We start from the raw sequence: 22,269 nt of genomic DNA, 5'->3' as shown, positions 1-22,269 counted from the left end.
CCGAAATACTTTACTAATCGAGTCTTTTTTTTTCTCTTACGCTTGAGTATGCTCAGGAATAGAACCCTTTCATTTTTCAGGGTCTGATTCGATGTGGTTTAATTGTTATTAAATAAACAAAATAATAAATAATAAATAATAAATAATTATTTAAAAAAAAATTATGAGGCGTGCACTTTTGGATTTTCCAAATTATTTATTTTCTCTTACGCTTGAGTATGCTCAGGAATAGAACCCTTTCATTTTTCAGGGTCTGATTCGATGTGGTTTAATTGTTATTAAATAAACAAAAATAATAATTAATAAATATTTATTAAAAAAAATTATGAGGCGTGCACTTTTGGATTTTCCAAATTATTGTTTAATAGTATCCAAAATAATCTATTTTCATAATACGGTGCTTCTCGCCCGCTCTATGGTTACTAAAAAATACAATATGTCACCACACATTATTATACATATACTAAACAGTTATTCAAACAATCATTAACCTACACTAAGCCTGGGTAATTAAAAATCTAACGCTTCTTTCAAACCAAGCGAAACACGTTTATATTTGCAATACGAAAGCGTGCATTATCAATAAAATATTACAGCCTTATAATAATCATTTACAACACAGATCATTAAGATATTAACACCTGGAGTCATGAAATACATAATTTAAGGCTTAACTTTCATAGTATGTTTACATGCGGTATGTTAATTTTCTACTAGCACACACGATCTAGATGATTGTCCAATTTGCATGACAGTTAATACCCGATGCATGTGCAATAATCGTATACAATTGTTTAGTCATGCATACTTGAAACCGTGTTAGCGTGTAGCAGATAATGATACCATGCAGCTATATAATAAGCTTTTGTGTAATTTTATCTATTGTTGTGTATTATTTCGAATTAATAAAGTGGCCATAGACAAATACATATCCAATAATATCAAAAAAGCATATAAAACTTACCATAAATAAAGACTATCTTCTCCAAACGTCATTGGTTGATCAAAAATATAGACTTTTAAGATTTTCGAAAATTCGAAATTGAAGTTTTTAAAATGTCATGCTATTTGACATCGAAAATTCGAAATTTGAATTTTTAAATTCTACATGACATGCATGCTGAAACGTCATTTTTGAGCATGCATGCATGTCGTATGCAAATAGCAAACTTGTGCAGCCAGCATTACATCGAGATATTATGAAGAAAGTGAGTTAGGTATTTAAGAAAGTCTAACCCATATGACATCTGGACTCGGCTCAGTCAAGGTTGATTCGCACTGGTTTCACTGTCATTAATGTGATTATAATGTCACTTATATCCGTAGGTTTCATTGAGAGTCAGTGCGATTAATTTATTGGTTTTTACAAGGTGAGACTGTACCTTTCTAACGCTCTTGCATTATAGTTAATGCCCTTTGCAAAACAGAAAGTTAATGCAATTATCTCATTTATATTAGTTTGAAGGGAAGAACCCATGAACCAAGCCACATATTAAATTATAAATTTTATGCTCTAAATAATTTTTACGTCTGCATGTATTTTACGACACTTTGTTTTGTTATATATTTTTAAAACCACGTTTGTTATTTTATACATTTTGTATGAATTAAAAAACGGTTAGAAACGATTGCAAAAAAGCGGTGAGTAACAGGACATAGAGATTGACAAACCATCAACAATAACCATAAATATAACCTAATTTCACTACTATAATTAATATTTTACCATAATTTACCAACAAATAACAAATTAAATATAAACAGAATATCGTGCAATACATCTCACGCTAATACGTAAACGACAGTTTAGTCGATAAATACTCATTATACCAACTAGCTTGACGGCTTGTAATAGCAGATTTTACTAATAAACCCATTATTTATCATCGATATAGTTACGTAGGCTTTCTGCATCTCATTATCAACTATACTGTCTCCTTATGCGTGTAAAACATACACGCTTTAATGTAGTTTATAGGTGCTTATTGTTATTTATTGAACACTTTCTATGCTTCAATTAATTTGGTTCATTTACTACTTAATTTTTGGCAAGATTTATAGAGTAAGTATCTATTGAAACTACAAACACACATCATCTGTTACACACAATGCTGATTTTCATTAAGATTTTGATCGTCTTACTTCATATATACACTTTTATATATTTTTACTTATTTTCAAACATAAAACACATGACGCATCCATACAATAAAATAAAATTTATATCCTGATATAAAATAAGATAAAGAATGCATCAATAATATTATTTGAAAACTAAAAGTGCATATAGCCCACGTATCTAGCGCAAATGTCACCTGCAAGTAAAGTTAAGCTTGACGGAGTGGGTGCGCGGCCTTGCGCCTACGCAGTAGGTCGCGGGGTGGAAATAAATCGATTATTTATATTAATACTTATAGATATAGAGCATGTTTTATGATTCATTGACCTTCTACTTACAGTTTATTATCTAAGAACACATACATTAATGTAGAATTAAATTTTTTTCCGCTGTGTTCAAACGTAAAACTTAATCAAATTGTGTTTAAAAACAAATATTTAACTTTATATTTTCTAAGATTGAAAGGCTTTTTTTAAGATAATTTATAAGCTATTTGTCAATATTATCGACTATTTATGCTGTCTATCTTATCCATGCCTTGATGACGTCTACATCGATGTTCCCACTTTTTTACACTTGATCTCATAAATAATTCTTACTGACTGTACTTTGATTGATTTTATAAATATTCAATCAAAGTTACAGGTACAACATCGGTGTTGTTCGCACTTAACGTTAAAAGTACATATATTTTATACTAAGTTTTTCACTGAAACTCCTAGCGAAAGAATTAAAAAATAGTTCTTATAGTTTTTGAATTATTACAAACCAAAACTTGCCTCATTTTCATAAAAGTGTACTTTTTATACTTCTTACTGTTACATTTAGGTATTTTTCATTTAAAAAAAAGCCCTACCTAATTTTAATGAGATTTTTATAATCAAGAAACACCGTCAAAGGAAAGAGGTCACAACTCACAAGCTTACATGCCGCTATCTCTGCTACTACAACTACAATAACTGTAATATAAAACAATAATACGTTACAAGCGATATAATGAACAGATAGATTGACGTAACACCTTCGTTATTATAGAGATTATTTTAAGTGTATTTATAGGTACAGATCAGAGATATCATTAATGTGCTTTGTTAATGAAGATTCGTTTTGAAATGGAAAAGATACATGTGAAATACGATATTGAGATATACCCTACAGCCTACATAATATTGTGAAGGCGGTTTTTTAACAAATGAAGTTTTATACCAAAAGGGCTGTAGATTTAATAAGTTTAGATCTTGGCGTCGAACACTGGCAATATAAATTGCTCTGAATATTAAAAAACAAAGAGTGTTTGTACATATTTACTTGTTTTCATGATATAAAACATAAGCGCAAACTAATGCACATTCTAAAATGAAGAAACTTATAAAAACACAACATACATAATATTACGATATATACCTTATTGATATCTATTCTACAAACATTATCTTACCCATCTTTACCTTTTTTCTTTTTTCTTTTTTCTTCTTTGATCAGATTTTGCTTCATTCAACGAATACCTTCTAAAGTTCCGCTATAACTGTTAATTCGTTTTCAAAAACATTCATAGAATTAATACGAAAGCGAATTCCCAAACCGATTTAATCATAAATCTAAATAACCTTTTAACCTCAAACTTAGCCCAGAAAGTAACAAAAGATTTAATTCTCATTCTCACGTCCAACATTACCGTAAGATTATTAAAATTTATGACCGCTTTAGGAGGTTCTAAAGCGACTAAGGGCATAGATTACTAGATAGTTACGGCCATAGTTTCTGTGATCTGTGGTTACGGCCCTGTAGGTGTGTTTCGTTGACTAATTGAATCTATATGATTATTATCTATAATTATTATTGTCTATCTGTGAACTCGCTAAAATAAATAAAAAAACACTGCTCTATTTTAATAGATTAAACTTTAAAGTAATAAATAACAATTTAAACGATTCATTTTAGTCTATGTCACTTCCTGATTCCAATGGAGAGATATGATCTCCGATGTACAGTAGTAAACGTAAAAAAAAAATATTGGAATCATAATATTATGAGGAAATTTTCGATCTGCCACCTGCGGTGTTCCCGAACAACTACGACATTGGGGCCTTCAAGAAAAGAGCTAAGGAAAAGAGCTTATTTGTCTATAAAAGGCTGGCAAAGCACTTGTAACACTAGATAGTGTTACAGGTGTTTATGGGCGGTGGTGACCACTTTACATCAGGTGGCCCCAGGCCCACCTACCCCTTTGCTTATTCTGACATAATAACATGACTAAAAATATTGCTCTTTCACGCAACCCAAAAAGTTACAAATGCCTATTTATGGAACTTTGTATGAATATCAAGCTTCCGTTTTGCGGTTTTCAGATGCGTTTGTTCGTTTCGCGTATGTTTTATAAAGATAAGATTAGAAGTTCCGGAGTTTACAATTGTATATTATCTATATTTAATTACATCCGCAGTTACCACGAGAAAATATAACGACATTTTTTGCAAAACCGATTCATGTTTGTGAGAAAAACAATAGCTGAAAAAAAAACCTTCTTTACAATAATTGGCCTATAGTTATAATGATCTTAATTTCCTTTTCCATTGGTAACGAGTAACGACATCTATAATATTATGAAGATAGTCTAAAATTATAATTTCAGGATATATGAATATTTACAAATAAATGTATAAATATATAAATTATAAATAGCAATATTCCCAATAACGGCGGTATCTACACAATTAATAGACAATCACAGTCCAAGCCAATCGTTACCATAACTTAGTAAGTTCAAATAATAGATAAACTATATCTACAAAGCTGACGCGTGAATAATGATGCGGCTCAATATCAACAATAGTAATGGTTCTGGAAATATCAAATTCTCCTTTTGAGATTATATTAATACCAGCTTTCAGATTGCAGCCTGCGCTTACATTGCTGTACAAAATTTCAATCGCCTATTTCGCTTCCATTAGGGTTTTGGCTATAAAATAAAGCAGTATCCTTTTTGAGATTTATCTATTTACCTATATTATAAGTGGAAATTGTGAACCTTTTAAAGCTGAAAACCATAATTTTAGTCGTGAAAGATTAACACAAAATGAACACAAGAAAATCTTAAATTACTTCCAGGCTAGTTTATCGAATTAAACGCGAGTGAAACTACGTGATTCAGCTAGTTTTAACTAAACCGACCCGTCCACAAATCAGCATTTGATGCCTGAATACATGAGCTTAGCAACATGTGAATGCACCCAGCGTCGGGCGTGGGAATTATACCGTACACCATTCAGTGAGGAATAAATCATATGCCTGGGCTTTAGCAAAAACCGAGATGCTTCGTGCTGGTATGAGATACGATCGGTGTAAATTTTTTACGTGTATATTTGACTTATCGAAGCATGTGAGCTATCGATTTTGTATTAGTAATGTTAGATAATCAATAAATAATTTGTGATTTTAAAGATTAAATTAAATTATACAAAGCCGTTTGTCGAAATAGTTTTTTGCTTACTTATGAGTTTTACTAAATTATACCTCATAATTAATAAGAGATGCTACAATTGATTATTCGTACAATATTATTAATAAGTACATTACTGTACATATTTGATAACCCAAAAGTGAAACTTCCCATGCATGAACTAAGTATACTAAAGCTTCTGTATACCTATATATTATACAAGCTGTTCCCCGCGGTTTCACCCGCATTGCTCCGCTCCTATTGATATGAGCATGATGATATATTATAGCCTATATAGCCTTCCTCGATAAATGGGCTATCTAACACCGAAAGAATTTTTCAAATCGGACCAGTAGTTCCCGAGATTATATCTGCTATCTATTTGTTTTTACGCCACATCCAGAATATCAAACTGAATGTAAAACATTGAAAACGCATTAGATATAGGAACTTAAATAGAAATTTATTACACAATTAATATTATCCCTAATTAGCTTTAACAGACGACGGTATCTCCAAGAAATATCGTATCTAAATCTTTGATAAATATAAATTGCACATGCTGTTAACATAAACGATAAATTTAATTTCTAAACGTAATATAATTTTAGTGGAAACTTGTAAATTTGATAATCGTTTAATGCGCCGATGCGTGGGCGCCATTAAATTGGTTAAAGCCGATGTTGCATAAATACGTTAACATTGTGTAGGCCTTTGAATAGCGAATACAGTTAAAACGTGTTCTAAGGCTGTTCTGAAGGTTTTCTATTGATAATATAAGAATAAAATATTGTAGAGAAATAGGTAAATCTAAAATCTACTGTTTTTTTTATTAACTCTATTTTATTTTTCTCGGATACAAAATCTATCTAAGTTAGTAAAGATGGTTTACATCTAAACCTTTTAAAACATAGAACACATTTATGTACATTATACATATAGCCAAGATTTGGGATTCTTTGGATTATCTTTTATTACCTATATTATTCTATCCACAACAAGACGATGAAAATGTGTGTCATAGATTTATTTTTAACTTTTTTATGCTACTAAAATTAAAATTTAAATGTTATTTAAAAATAACATTTAAATTTTAATACAAACATTAACATACATTAGCCATTATTATTGCAACCTTGCGGGTTATAGAATTAATTCTATAAATGTAGGAACTATTTTGTTATTTAAATAAGCAATTGTTGGACATTCAAACGCAAAGATGCACTTTGTGTGCTAATAGAAGATGTGATTATATTATAAAGCTTACATAGCACAGATAATGTATTAATTTGCACGTCTCTTCAACTACAGATAAAACAAACTTATTTATTTCATTGTCATCCTATGATTAATTATTCTTTCCCTAAGTTCTTTCCTATAAATTACTATCTACAAACGTTGGGATTTTAAAAATATTCTTACAAAGGAATGGAAATAGATAAATTTATATAAAAAAAAGACGGGTTGCACTCCGGGAGTGCCGGCAGAAGTGAAAACTTCTTTATAATCGTTCAGCATGTTTGATATTTTGGAATGGTATCCGTCTTACGCATGGAATATAAGGGCTAAAAAAAAAACATCAGTCTTACGCTTTTTCGATCAGGCCACGTGCCCTGACGCGAGTTTAAGATTTTGTACCCAACGCCACTAAAGAAGTTTTCACTTCAAAAAACTCAATAGTTTGCAAATAACGCATTACACGTGTTGAATATTGTGATTTTGTCCTTTTTTTATTAAATTCATCTTCAATTAAGTATATTATTTAATTTAATAATCAATAAACATATAACAAATTGTTATTTAATAGAAAAGTCCATTATAAAAAGTTGTACACGTGGAAAATATAATAAATTTGGGTTAATGCGAAATCAATGTGTGGATTAGATAACTGCGCTTTTAAGGGCCGATTTTTCAATGCTTGGATAAAACTTATTCGTCGAATAATGCATAAAACTACCATTTTAAAAACGTATTCTAATTGCCCGTATTTGACAGTTTACGTGACATTTTAATATTATCGTGTAATACTTTATTAGACGGACAAGTTTTATCCAAGCATTGAAAAATCGGCCCTTAATTATATTATAATTTGTAGTTAACATCACGGAAATAAACAAACGACATTCTTAATCAAGAAATTCAATAATAAAGATATATCTTATATCATCATCAATAATATAGAAATAATGAAGACCTTATTATACGAGAATTTAAATACTACTTATACTACAATGAGAATCTAGCACATTTATTTATAGATTAACATTCAAAAGAAAAAGTTTCAGTAAATATGTCAGAGGTAAATTAAAAATTAAACGAACACTGATATTTTCAATATGATATCTACACATAAAAAAAAGTACCTACCCACTATTAATAACTTTTCCCGCCAAAAATGTATGTAATTTATCGTCTGTAATATTTTATCTGTTGCATTCGGTTACACAATCGGAGGCCAATCAGTGGCGTTCCTAATTAACAACTTTCTCCGTAAAGTCAATGATCGCGATGATAGACGGAATAAAAAACAATATAAAACCTTAAGAAAAATAAGTTACAAATTATGTGCTTCATTAATTTATAATTCTCCTTGACTGTTATAAAATGTCTTTGTGTTTTGTGACTACGGAATGTTAAACTTTAACACCCTTTAGCCTGCTTTTATGTGCCAAATGTGAAATGCCAATAACGTAGGTCTATTTTCAAAATATGAGCCTAAGTGCGATTATTTCATTTGCTATTTATAGATATACATATACAACGGAAAGATTGAAAGAGGTAGCTAGACTAGCTGTCGGCCCCGGCTTCGCCCGTGGTACATGTTCAAATTTTCTCTCCATATTAAGAACCATCCTCGAACTTCAAGGAATATTATAAAAAAAAGAATTAATGAAATCGGTACACCCGTTCAAACGTGAAGCCGTGACCAAGAGAAATAGGGATTCATTTTTATATATAGAGATTTTTGCGATGTAAAATACAAAGGAATTGTGTACCTTAATATAAACAAAACCCTGTGTATAATAAAACTTGTTTAAAATAATAAATACCTATACTGTATTACGTATTCATTAAAAACAGCACTTGCCTAACTAGACACAATTTTGTTACATTGTACCGAGATAGGGCACTAATTGAGACGAGTTAAAATACGTACGTAATTAGTAATTGATCTCAAAAGTGATTACCGCACAGAACAAAACAAAAACATCACAAACAGGGCATGTTCATTCGGCATACAAATCGGTAATTAACTGTGTTAATAGCCTGCGCATCGGTATAAGATAGTTTCTTATGAAGAATGTTCAGTAAAAAACGCGTGGCCACCGTGGTTGGAAAGCGTAAAGAGATACCGTGCACCGTGCATGATGTATGGGACTTGTGAATGCTTTATGGCAGCTAGACGTTCGTATATTTTGTAGTTAAGATTATGTAAACAAAAGTAAGATCGTTAAGTTGAAAAGTTTCGCCAGCGTGGCAACGGGAGAAGGAAACTACCTACCAAATTTAAGTGAAGTTAATTCTGAATTTTTTGCGTGATTCAGCAAGAAACGCTTAAAGCAGAAGTTAGATGGAAGACTCAAGGTCAATATTCATTCCTCACATAATATTTGTATAAATCAAATCTGATTGTCTAGTTACAATGCAAGTTCACTGTTGAGTACTAATTGAAATTACAAAATACAGTAGGTACTTTTGCTACGCTTCAGATTCCTAATTAAATCAGTGTTCAGTGAAGTTCGTGTGATCCCAGTCATCAAAAGCAAAACGGTGTGTAAAAAGCAGTATGAACAATAAACTTATTAGGGCACAATGTAAATTCAACACGCATTGTAGCAATATCAAGAAAATCATATACATTATAATAATCCTACATCTTCTATACATTCAGCTAACCTATGGAAAAAATAATGTTTATGAACTACTATCTTACAATGGGTAGTGGACACAGGTTCAAAAAGTGTTTTTGCACAAAAGAAAATCATGAATTTGAGTAAATTAGAATTTATTTTAGAAAAACACAGAACGCGAACTTTATTTTTTATCGCTTTTAAAGTTCAATTATTTAAAATTCACACAATGTTGAGGATATTTATTTATGAGAAAACAACACATGAAAATAACTATTGCAGACTAAAAAATAACATATTAAAATATAATAATAGTTTTAAAATTTGCAAACAAAATATAACAACCATGACCCAATAACAAACGAAACAGTCAATCGAGGCGGTCGGATAAAAAACATACACCTGCAGTAAAATAACAGTAAATGACGCCGGCAACATGAGAATTGTAGCGTAGTGGGTGCGTAACCGACTACATTTACATATTAATGCGCAGACGGATATTGTTTTTATCGCACCATTGTTCGAGCTGCGTTTGCTAACATTCTCTTTCGGCGCTAGCAATTAAATTGCTTATCAAATTTATATCGGAATGCTCAATCAGTTTGCATAGAGATTATAAGAGATTCGATTTGTATTGCAAGTTAATTATATTTAAAGTCTACAGATAACGTTGACAATTTTTAGCACAAAATGTTTACAATTCCAAAGAGCACTTTTAATCTATATCATATTTGAGTAATTCTCAGTCTTTGAATAAACAGTCTTGAAACCACTTCTCTGATAAGATAACAACACATTTATTAACGCAACGTTTCTCTTATTTCAAATCACATTCTGAAAACACCGAATTTACTCTCTCTAAATGGCGCGTTCAATGCTGCTGATAAACTGAGTCCTATTACTTTTCTAGTATCTCTAGGAGCGAGTATACCGTCGTCCCATAGCCTAGCTGTACTGTAATAGGGCTTTCCCTCCTTTTCAAATTGTGTTTCAAGCGGAGCACGCACTTGTTTATCATTTTCTTCTGTCCAAACTTTCCCTTCCCGTTGAGCCTTTTCCTTAGCCACCAAGGATAAGACTGTAGCAGCTTGGGGACCACCCATCACTGAAATTCTTGCATTTGGCCACATATACAAGAAACTAGGTGAATAAGCGCGACCGCACATTCCGTAATTACCAGCTCCAAAACTTCCACCAACGATCACTGTAATTTTTGGTCCCTTGAAACAGCTCACAGCGGTCACCATCTTCGCTCCATTCTTAGCAATACCACCCGCTTCGGCTTCTCTTCCCACCATAAAACCGGTTATGTTTTGCAAGAACAATAAAGGTATTTTACGCGCCGCGCAAAGTTGAATGAAATGTGAACCCTTCAATGCTGCTTCCGATTGCAATACACCATTATTTCCTATTACACCAACGGGATGCCCATAAATAGACGCAAATCCACAAACTAAGGTATCTCCATAGAGCTGTTTGAATTCGTGGAAACGGCTTCCATCAACTACGCGGGCAATAACTTCTCGGATATCAAAAGGTCTTTGTATGTTTGCGCCTACAATGCCGTGCAAATCATCAATATTATGGACGGGTTCATCGACCTGCGTTGGATAAATTCTGGCTTTTTGATCATTATTCCAATTTAAATTTGCTACTACATTTCTGGCTAAATGCAAAGAATGTTCATCGTCTAATGCATAATGATCTGTTACTCCAGATTGCCTACAATGTAAATCAGCGCCGCCTAAATCTTCCGTTGATACCGTCTCTCCGGTGGCTGCTTTGACTAGTGGTGGTCCAGCTAAGAAAATACATCCTTGTTCCTTGATAATAATGCTCTCATCTGACATGCTAGGAATGTAAGCTCCGCCTGCTGTGCACGATCCCATAACAACGGAAATTTGTGGAATGCCCTCCGCTGACATATTGGCCTGGTTATAAAATATTCTACCAAAGTGCTCTCTATCCGGGAAAACGTCAGCCTGATCAGGTAAATGCGCGCCGCCCGAGTCGACAAGATAAATGCACGGAAGTCGACATTCCTGAGCGATTGATTGCGCCCGTAAGTGCTTCTTCACAGTGATCGGAAAGTAAGTTCCCGCTTTTACCGTAGCGTCATTAGCTACGATCATACAATCGCGACCGTGAACTTTGCCGATAGCGGTGACGATTCCGGCGCATGGAACCTGACCTTTATACATGTCGGTGGCTGCCAACGTGCTTAGTTCTAAAACATCACTGCCTTCGTCCACTAACCGGTTAATCCTGTCCCGTACAAGCAATTTTCCTCTCGCCGTGTGCCTTTTTATCGCCTCATCTGGCCCGCCTTTCACGGCTGCGTTTGTTTTTTGACAGAGTTCCTCGACGAGCTCGTCCATTTTTGCTTTGTTTTCTTGGTAATAGGGGTCATTTTTGTTCGGCTCACTTCCTATTATAGTCGCGTTGCTATATTGCCGATATTGGACGCCAATACGACGAATTCCTTTGAGTAATTTTAACATTTTCGCGATTCTTGTAAATAGTAATAAGCGGCCGGCCGGCGTATGGTTGCCCCGCTACTGACGATAATAAGTACCGTTATCAGCGCGATTTAATCGTATATAAAAACAAATTCGTCGCTCGGGTCGAGGCATTGATAAAAACTCGTATAATGTAATTATAATGCGGAGTATTGTTAGCGTTTATGTAATATTTACATACATTCACGTTTATGTTAACGATTTGTTGGTCTTTACGTGTAATCTATTCACATAAAACAATACCTACGCTAGCTGCAGACAAAAGTCAATACATGTTCAATCACAATAACATGTTTTGACCTACATAAGTTGCAAGTGATGTAATGACTATTTTGTTTATCGTAAAGAAATAAACCTTGAATGGAGCTCGCATGAACTCTTTGGTATTAAGTAACCGAGAAGTTACGTCATTTTAGCATATTGTCCTTATCGCCACGTCATTCCCCTATCTCCACCTCAGTTTTAATGCGTTTCGTTTAATTTAAGTTTTTCGTTTTAAAGAAGATATTAGATATATAATGTAGTGATAAGAATAAATGATAAATCATCCATTGACATAGATCCTTCATAGTAAGTAGATACATCGTAATTTTTATTTATTTATTTATTTAATCATTTATTGTACCACACCATTTAATATTACAATGTACAGTAAAATATATATTTGTATGGATGCGAAGTACAAAAGGTGACCTTATCGCTTAAAAGCGATTTCTTCCAGGCCACCTAAGGTAGAGGATAGATATATAATACATATAATTAATGTAACGCGGGTGGCTGAAAAAGTAAAAGAGAAAAAAAAATATATTATTATGAGATAAAAATAAAATAGGAAGTAATATAATATATAACATAATAGAATACAATAAAGTAACTATAGTGTGTATAAAAATATAAATAAATAAAATACATAGGTACAGTTAATATCAAGGAAATGCTATATTTAAAAAATGCTGGTGTAAAAGATTTTTAAAGGACTTAAGAGAGGAGGCTCGTCTTACAGCTAATGGCAAAGAATTCCAAAGTCTGACAGCGGTTACAGCAAAGGAATTTCCGAAGTAATTAGTTTGGTGGGAAGGAAAGCTAAGGATTAGGTTATCAACAGAACGAAGGGAGTAACTATCAGAATCAAGGAATTTGAACTGGGTTTTTAAATAGGAAGGATATTTGGGATCGAAAAGGATAGAAAATAGAAGCTTCAACGTATTTGCATTCCGGCGAAGTCTTATAGGAAGCCACTTGAGTTTTTTTCGAAATTGGGAAACGTGGTCGTATTTACGAAGACCGTAAACAAAACGTACACAGAAATTTTGGAGACGCTCAAGTGTATCTAATTGGTCTTCATTTAGATCAGTGGTACAAGCATCAGCATAATCAAGGAGTGGGAGAAGAAGGGACTTAGCTAGCATAATTTTGGTGGAAATCGGTAAGAAATAACGTAAACGACGCAAAGAACTAAAAGCAGCATAAAGTCAGCGTAATGCACTTTCGTTTTCAATTAATATTCATACAGGCACTCGCACGCCAGATTGATCTATCAATTAAAAGATACAGGATTGTTTGTACATATTAAGAAATAGGAATTCAGAAATTTAGATCAGAATTCAGAAATAACATAATAAGCTACTAGGGATACGTATTCCTATAATATTAGATGGGTTTCAAAGAAAAATCATATTAATGACAATGTATTTGCATTAGTATAATTTTTTTTTCTTTTAGTGCCCGTAATCTGCGTAATCGTTTTTCGCAATAAATTATACAAATAATACGGTTACAGTTAATCAAATCTTCCTTGAAGCATCAATACTTACTCCTCAGATATCAATAGTTTTTTTTTTTTATAGTTACACCAAAAAAGCCTCTCAGCTTTTAACCGTTATGGGAAGCTTCAAATCTACCATATAATTATCTACATAGCAAATTGAAATGTTTAATTAAAACGTGCCAGAGGTAATGACAATAGATCGGGCAGGTTAATGACACCTCAGTTTGTACTCTGTACGTAACAACCGCTAGGTGGCGACACTTGATACAGATGGTGAATCGATCGTGATCGTAAAATACTTCCGTACTAGACCATAAAAATAACCATTTGCGTAATTGCTAAATGTAATCAATGACTTTCCTAAGAGGAGAAAACTATGAATGTTGTAACTCACAAGTTTATAGTACCTAGTCTTGAAAGAAGATTATAAACGCGTCTTGCTCTCCGTGTATATGCTGATAAGTTGCAGACTTCTTTTACTTTGGACTGCTTTAAAATTGTTTGTCCCGAAATTGGAGAAAAAATAAAAAAATAGAGCAACCAAATTGATAACCACCTCCCTTTTTTTAAGTCGGTTAACAAAATTACCTATAAGTGATTTATACGCAACGTGCATTTCCTGCTCTTATAAAAAACAATAAAACTATTAAATATATTATAAGACAACAGCTAAGCAGACCTTTTCTATTGTACATCAAAACATTCAAGGCTTGGCTAGCAAATTATTAGAAATAGAATTGTTTTTAAATCATAATAGTATTAAGGTTTTTTGTGTAACAGAACATTGGCTTAAACAATGGCAGTTGTTAATAAATATTGATAATTATAAATTAAAAAGTATATACTTCAGGACATATGCTATTCATGGAGGTTCTCTTATTTTTGTACATAATAGTGTAAAATGCAAAGAACGAACTGACATTGTTAGTCTTTCTGTAGAACGGACCATTGAACTGTCCTGTGTTGAACTGGAGCGTTACATTATTGTTTGCGTTTATAGACCCCCTTCCAGTGACTATAATATGTTTGAGACAGTCATGGAAGAAATATTAAAGCGTTTAAGTAGGAGTAAAAAAAAAGTTATAGTATGTGGTGATTTTAATATTGATATACTTTTACAAACACAAACGGCAACACGAATTGTTAATTTGTTTCAGTCATTTAATCTGTATAAACTTTTTAATGAACCCACACGAATTACACCTACTTCTGCAACCTGTATTGATAATATATACTGCGACTGCATCTGTTTAGAGAAAAATATTCTCAATACACTCACTTCGGATCACTGTGGCCAGAAAGTAGTTTTTGAATGGGATTGCTTACCTGAATTTAAAAGAATTAATGTTAGGCCTATAACTAAAAAAGGCATTAATAAATTTAGAGATAATATTAATAAAAACCTGCCCGTACTGAATGATCAATCCTGTCATAATAATCCTTGTGAAATGTTTAAAAATCTTTTTAATTTAGTTCATAATGAATTTGAAAAAATATTTAAAGAAAAATTATAAAAATCTTTAAATATTACCAAGGATTTACCATTTAGTAAATGGGCGACACCTAGCATACATAGGTGTAGGATCGTTCTTTATGAGTTATATGGTATGAAGCAATATAATAAAGACCCATCTTTTCTTAGATATGTTAGAAATTACTCAAAAACTTTTAAAATTGTTTGTTTTACTGCGAAGCGTTTGTATATCAGAGATAAAATACGCGACTCGGATAATAAAGTTAAAACAGTTTGGTCTATTATTAATGGTGAAATGGGTAAAAGCAAATCAAGTAATACCATAAAACTTGTACATAATGGCATGGTTATTGACAAAAATGCTGATGTTGCGCTTGCTTTTGAAGATTTCTTTAGTAGTGTCCCTGCTAGCATTACTAATAATTTAAACTCGTCTTCAGTACTTGCAGAGACCTTTTTGAGAGACCATGTTGCGGGGTGCAGTACATTATTTCAATTGCGTCACGTAACTGCTAATGATATTGTTACAGCATTTAAGACACTTAATTTAAAAAACACTTGTGATCTTTGGGGAATGTCCGTAAATTTAGTTAATAATATAATAGAAAATATTGCAAACAATTTAGCTTTCATATTTAATAAGTGTTGTGACTATGGTACATTTCCTAATTTACTAAAGCTTAGTAAAGTTATACCTCTATTTAAGAAAGGCGATCAAGAAGACTGTAACAACTATAGACCTATCTCAATTTTACCAACATTAAGTAAGGTATTCGAAAAGTTAATATTAAACCAATTGACTAGTCACTTTGCTTCTAATAATTTGCTGCACACCAAACAGTTTGGTTTCACAAAGGGGCGCTCAACCACAGATGCTGGAGTTGCACTACTAACACATATATATAAGGCATGGGAAAACTCAAAAAATGCTTTGGGGATATTTTGTGACCTCTCCAAGGCATTTGACTGCGTTGAACATTGTACATTATTGCGTAAACTTAATCACTATGGGATTAAAGGACAAGCTCAGAACCTCATAGCCTCATACCTGCATGATAGGATACAAACTGTAGTTGTTAATGGAGAACGTTCTAGCGGTGCGTCAATTAACATTGGTGTTCCACAAGGATCTATTTTAGGACCCTTCTTGTTCTTGGTATATATCAATGATCTACCTTATTATTTACAGGATAGGTGTGAAATAGTTCTGTTTGCAGATGATACCTCATTAATATTCAATGTGGATAGGCATGACCCAAATGTTGACGAAGTGAACAGTACTCTTTTACACATATCCGACTGGTTTACTGCTAATAATTTATTATTAAATGCCAAAAAAACAACTTGTGTTGAATTTTTACTACCTAACGTTAAAAAGTTGAGCAGAAATATTACCTTGAACGGGGAGGTATTACACCCTACAGAATCGACTGTATTTCTTGGGTTAACATTGGACGAGAAACTACAGTGGGGAGCCCATGTCAACACCGCTGCAGGTAAGCTCAGTTCAGCAGCATATGCAGTCCGAAAGGTAAGGCATCTCACCGATGAAGATACAGCTAGATTGGTTTATTTCAGCTACTTTCATAGTATTATGTCCTATGGAATTCTACTATGGGGCAGGGCAGCAGATATAGAAACTATATTTATCTTACAGAAAAGAGCCATTCGCTCTATATATAATTTACGTGCTCGGGACTCACTAAGAGATCTCTTTAAGAATACTGGTATCCTTACTGTACCATCACAGTATATATTTAATAATATTTTGCATGTACACAAAAATGCCGACGTACACACAAGAGTAGGAGATAGACACTGTTATGGCACAAGGAACAGAAATAGAATTGAAATGCCATTTTTCCGATTAGCTAAAGTTAAAAATTCATTTATGGGTCAAGGTATACGCTTTTACAATAGAATTCCTCATAATATTAAAGAGTTTGAAGTGCTAAATTTAAAACTTATGTAAAAAATATATTAGTTCAGAGAGCCTATTATAGCATTAAGGAATATATGGAAGATGAAAATCCATGGAGGGTTGTCGCGTAAGAACCACAGGACAGTTCTTTGGCATATTATGATATATTATGTAGTTAGATTTAAGTTACAGATTATGTAATATTGACAATATGATTTTAAAAGAGCAACTATGGAGTTTCTTGCCGGTTCTTCTCCATAGATACTGCTTTCCGAATCGGTGGTAAATGTTAAAAATACTTATGTAATGACGATTCGAAAGTGCTACTAAAAGTAGTCTAATTGAATAAATAAATGTTTGAGTTTGTTTGAGTTTGAAATACACATAACTAGTAAATATACATAAACATATTGATATTAATCGATGTCGTAAATTAAAATTATAAAATATATAATTCGTTTTATTTCCGTCCACCCATTCATTTGTTCTCATTTGACAAAGTTACGAAATACCAAAACGAAAGTAAAGAGCCATTCCTTTGATGGTTTTAAAGATATGATTAGTGATTAAGTTATGCTTCAAATCTGTTGGTTTATAAAAGAAAATCACACGAAATTCACATGGTTGAGGAAGTAAAATTGCTTGGGAGTTAGGACAAAACGGCTCGACTATTATATTGTGTGAAATGGTACTTGGTTTATTCTCACGCAATCTCTTTCTTATGTCATCAATCATGAAGGCACAATCTACATGCATTACTACGTTTCGTTAAATGTACAACGTAGAAAGTGGAGGTAGGCATTTTTAGTAAAAATGGAAAGTCTGGCGACCACCTAGTTATTACTTACGAGCGACTTAACTGAAATTAACTTCAGTCTGCATCTTTGATTGCGTCTAACCGTCATGAGAGATAACAAAACTACATTATTTCTACATAACACTAGATCTCAGGCAATTTTTAATATAAAAAATAAAAAACATCTTCACGCAAAACTTAGAATGATTAATATCAGTACGTTTAAGTTTTGTTTTCTTATGAATAATTTTTTTTCCAGGATCGCGATGAACAAACCAAACTCGAGATGAAGCATCGGCAGGAAGAAGATGATTTGTACAGAAAGTTCTCGAAACACAGAGAAGAAGAAAACAGACGGATACGGGAAGAAATACAGGTATCTTATATCATACATTTAATCTTATTTTTCACAAGAATATGCCTGTAATATCAATCCTTTAATTTCAATATATATTAAGCTATATGAAATGTATCATCTTATTTCTTATCATAACAAGATTTTCTGCAAAAACTGAATCTATACTCGGAATATAATGTAAATAATAAATTTTAATCTATATGAATAATTCAACCCAATTTCTTTTCAGGATGAATGGGAAAGAGAGTTAGAAAGGTTAACAAACAGATTTCAGCAAGAGATGCAAATAAAGAAGAGAAGGCCAGACTCAGAGATCGGCGCGTTAACGTTACGGCATCAGCAGGAAAGAGCGGACCTGGAGAAGAATATGACTTTAAGAAGAGATAAGAAGAAAGAGAGCTTGACGCGGAAAATGTTGGAACATGAAAGGTAATGTAACGATATAAAAGTTATCCAGTGATTAGTACAGATAGATAGATATAGACACTGCTCGTTGCGAAAAAATATCTTGATTAACTTGGCTATAGGCTAATTGGTAATAACATTAGATAATATCGCTTCAAACATGAAACCTCAAACAAGAGAAATCCTCTCATTATAAAAATGGGCTTTACATAAAATTGTTACGCCTGATTTAGTTATAGTTTATAGCATAACTAATAGGTGACATTTTTCAATTACAGGGCAGCAACAGCAGCATTAGTAGAGAAGCAGAGTCATGAAATGATGGAGCTGATCCAAGAGCGAAGGTCTGAATACATGGCAGCGTCTTCCCTGTACCTGGATGGGGAAGAAGCTCCCCCCTACCCCGCGAGGGCGCCTCCCCCGCAACCGCCTTTAGTTTCTAAGTTCCACATATACACCGATCCTGCGGAATTCTCTGAGATCGACAAAATCGCCATTTCGGTAAGTTAAATGCCACTTTGACCATTTCATTTACCTACCATAGGACGAAAGTTGTTAAGTTGTTTGAAATGTCTGTGCTACTTGACAAGTGTGTTGTGACATCCATAAATAAATATGAACACAAAACATCAGAGTCCTACCGAGCTAATGGAAAAATTGCCAACAAAAAGACTTGTGCAATCTTCATTTCATCTCTATCAAATAAATACTTTATTTGTCATACAGGTGGCGCAAGAAGACCAAAAGACATTCACAGATCTAGTCCGACAATTAGTAGGGAGATGTGCGACAGACGTAGAGAAGGCCAGAACCATCTTCCGCTGGATAACAGTGAAGAATCTCAACAATATCCAATTTGATGACAACTTACGAGGTGACTCACCACTCGGGCTGCTCCGGGGCATTAAACACGGCACTGAAAGTTACCATGTGTTATTCAAAAGATTATGCAGGTAATTATTTTTAAAATCTTTCTCTTACATTTGTTATTCTTTATGAAATTCTAATGAATATATTCTTTTCATCATGCGATAGTGTACATTTTTTTGGCACCGTATTGCTATGTTCGTTAAACAATATATATCCATAAAGATAAGTAATTTTGTAATTATAAAATTCCTCCACTGAATTAATACAAGCTATTGTCGGAAACGGATGAATTAAAATATCTTAATCGTAAACAGATACGCTGGTCAAAATTAATTATCTTTATACTTCTCTCTGTGTTCTTATTCCCACACACAGTCACACACACACAAATACACACCACACACAGTCACACACACAAATACACACACATTCAAGGCCTAAACACTAAAACACATACATGCATGCCGGAAAAAACAATTTCTATTTTTATTTTTTTTTTTGTTTGTTATACATTTTTATTTTTTTTGTTTTTCTTATTGGCATTTCTTGAATATTCTCTGGAAGAGGGCGCTGACTCCTGACATACAGGTTTTTACCTAGTTTGGGAGTCAGAGACTTCAGTATTTCAAAATGTTGTATTCTATTGTCAATAAAGAATTTTTATTTATTTTTTATTTATTTATTCCCTAATTTATTTATTTATTGAAAACTACACAGCTTACAGTTTGACTTAATCTACTTATATCTATGATACAATATATATAGAATTGTTATAATATTCAGGTATATATCTTGTATCAACGGACGGATAAATGTCTCCTGTAACACAGGACATTTCCTAGCATAGGAGACATTGTTCAAATATTGCAATTAATTGTACCTACAGCTACGGTTTATGTTTTACTTATATGTAAGTTATCCTATAATTGCATAAAAAAAAAATACGCTAATAATGTCATTTCTCTTACAGTTACGCCGGTCTCCACTGCGTAGTGATCAAGGGTTACAGCAAGTCAGCGGGCTATCAGCCCGGCGTGCGGTTTGAAGATAACCGCTTCCGAAATTCCTGGAATGCAGTGTACGTGGCTGGTGCCTGGCGCTTCGTGCAGTGTAACTGGGGCGCGAGACATTTGGTCAACGCTAAAGATGCTCCTAAACCTGGGAATAGGGGCAAGAGCGATAGTTTGAGGTTAGTTTAGAAAGCGGAAAATACAAGAAGTTTAGGAAGGAAAGAGACAAATATTGTGCATTCGGAAAGTTAACTAACAGAGTCACATATGAAGCATTACATTCGTAGATTTAATTTAAAAAAATATATATTTTGTACGGGTCAACCGTTTAATTATTATTATCAGAATGTCTTAATAACCATATCTTGCTGAATTATAATAGATATTATAATTTCATAGATCCAACAAAATGTTGCTGCGGTTTTCCAATACATTCTCCATGGTCCGTCGCACGATTTATTAAGGAATAAACAGCTTACCGCCAGCTCTACCAGTACTGTTTCCCTCATAAAAATAATCTTCCCAGATACGAGTACGACGACCACTACTTCCTCACCGACCCACGCGAGTTCATCTACGAGTTCTTCCCGCTAGCAGCGGACTGGCAACTGCTCAAAACGCCGGTGACACTACACGACTTTGAGGAGCTGCCGTTTGTGCGCTCGCTGTTCTTCCGATATGGACTGTACTTCAGCGATCCCAACACTAAGGCGGTTATGTTCACTGATTCTACAGGTGAGCTTTATGGAGGACAAAATAAGGTTCAATATTGGAAAATTCACATTCGAAAGCATTTGTTTATACATAATATAACTTTATTTTTATTTTTTAAACATCCCAGTTCATTCCTAGAAATATCTGTAAGGCCTCGTTACTCACCTTTTTTTAAATTCCCTACAAATAATCACTAAATTTATAGTAATATGTGTTTATGTGTGTATGTGTAGGTGCGGCGACTATGCGCATAGCCATGCCGGCACACATGCAGAGCTCGCTCATCTTCCACTACAACCTCAAGTTCTACGACACGGAGGGGGACGGCTTCGACGGCGTCAGTCTCAAGCGGTTTGTTATGCAGGTAACTGTTTATTTCCATTAAATTATTAAGTTTAATATTATTGTTTCTATGACAAAGATAATAAATTGTGAATATGGATATGACTAAGATAGACCAGTAAAATTTTCTTATTTAAAAAATACAGGATTTTAAAAGAACAACTTCAAAATTTATCTTTAGAAATATGCTTGGAGAAAAAGTCTAGACTCTAGATGAATAAATAAATATTAGTGGCCAGCGTTAGAAAATTTTAATTATCACATATTTTGTACATTTTTGTTTACCACAATTCAATCCACTAAATATTACGAATTATTGGATTCAATTTTTTAAGTCTATTATAATTAAATACTATTGTAATATTGCCCACAGTCCGTAGTCGGCAACGTGGTATCGTTCCGCGTCCACGCACCATGCTCCGGCGCGTTTCTGCTCGACATATTCGCGAACGCGGTGACGCCGCGAGAATACCTCACCGGCGAGCCCATGAAATTCAAGAGCGTTTGCAAGTTTAAGGTGATTTGTGTGCGATACACTATACACAGTTTACACTATAAACTACACCACACATACAAACTAATCCATAAACTACACATACTCCATAGTGATACAATGTTACTGCTCGACATATTCGCTAACTACTGAGAGAATACAAATATGTATAGGTAAACCAGAATCTGAT

At 33.3% G+C, this 22,269-nt stretch overlaps 2 protein-coding genes across 10 annotated transcripts in view; one reads left to right on the top strand and one right to left on the bottom strand.

Moving 5' to 3' along the window:
• The window catches only part of Hil (peptidase hillarin), a 50,982-nt gene that overhangs the window by 25,342 nt on the left and 3,371 nt on the right, over positions 1–22,269 (top strand). For all 9 annotated transcript variants that reach the window (XM_090111293.1, XM_090111296.1, XM_090111295.1 and 6 more), the window contains exons 5-12: positions 18,147–18,263; positions 18,475–18,674; positions 18,929–19,151; positions 19,377–19,603; positions 20,491–20,709; positions 21,057–21,265; positions 21,478–21,608; positions 21,960–22,103. In XM_090111293.1, coding sequence (XP_089967419.1) covers positions 18,147–18,263; positions 18,475–18,674; positions 18,929–19,151; positions 19,377–19,603; positions 20,491–20,709; positions 21,057–21,265; positions 21,478–21,608; positions 21,960–22,103 — 1,470 coding nt within the window. The remainder of the gene's footprint in view (positions 1–18,146; positions 18,264–18,474; positions 18,675–18,928; positions 19,152–19,376; positions 19,604–20,490; positions 20,710–21,056; positions 21,266–21,477; positions 21,609–21,959; positions 22,104–22,269) is intronic.
• On the bottom strand, positions 9,456–12,048 carry Mccc2 (methylcrotonyl-CoA carboxylase subunit 2). Its single transcript, XM_090110825.1, has one exon. The coding sequence runs from the start codon at positions 11,908–11,910 to the stop codon at positions 10,237–10,239; it is 1,674 nt and encodes a 557-aa protein (XP_089966951.1). The 5' UTR covers positions 11,911–12,048; the 3' UTR covers positions 9,456–10,236.

Source organism: Colias eurytheme, chromosome 16, assembly GCF_061535395.1.
Source record: "Colias eurytheme isolate Ceu_HAF_F1 chromosome 16, ilColEury1 Martin Lab GWU primary, whole genome shotgun sequence".
Classification (NCBI taxonomy): domain Eukaryota; kingdom Metazoa; phylum Arthropoda; class Insecta; order Lepidoptera; family Pieridae; genus Colias; species Colias eurytheme.
Note: the sequence above shows the minus strand (reverse complement) of the source record. Positions and strands in the feature narration are given on the sequence as shown.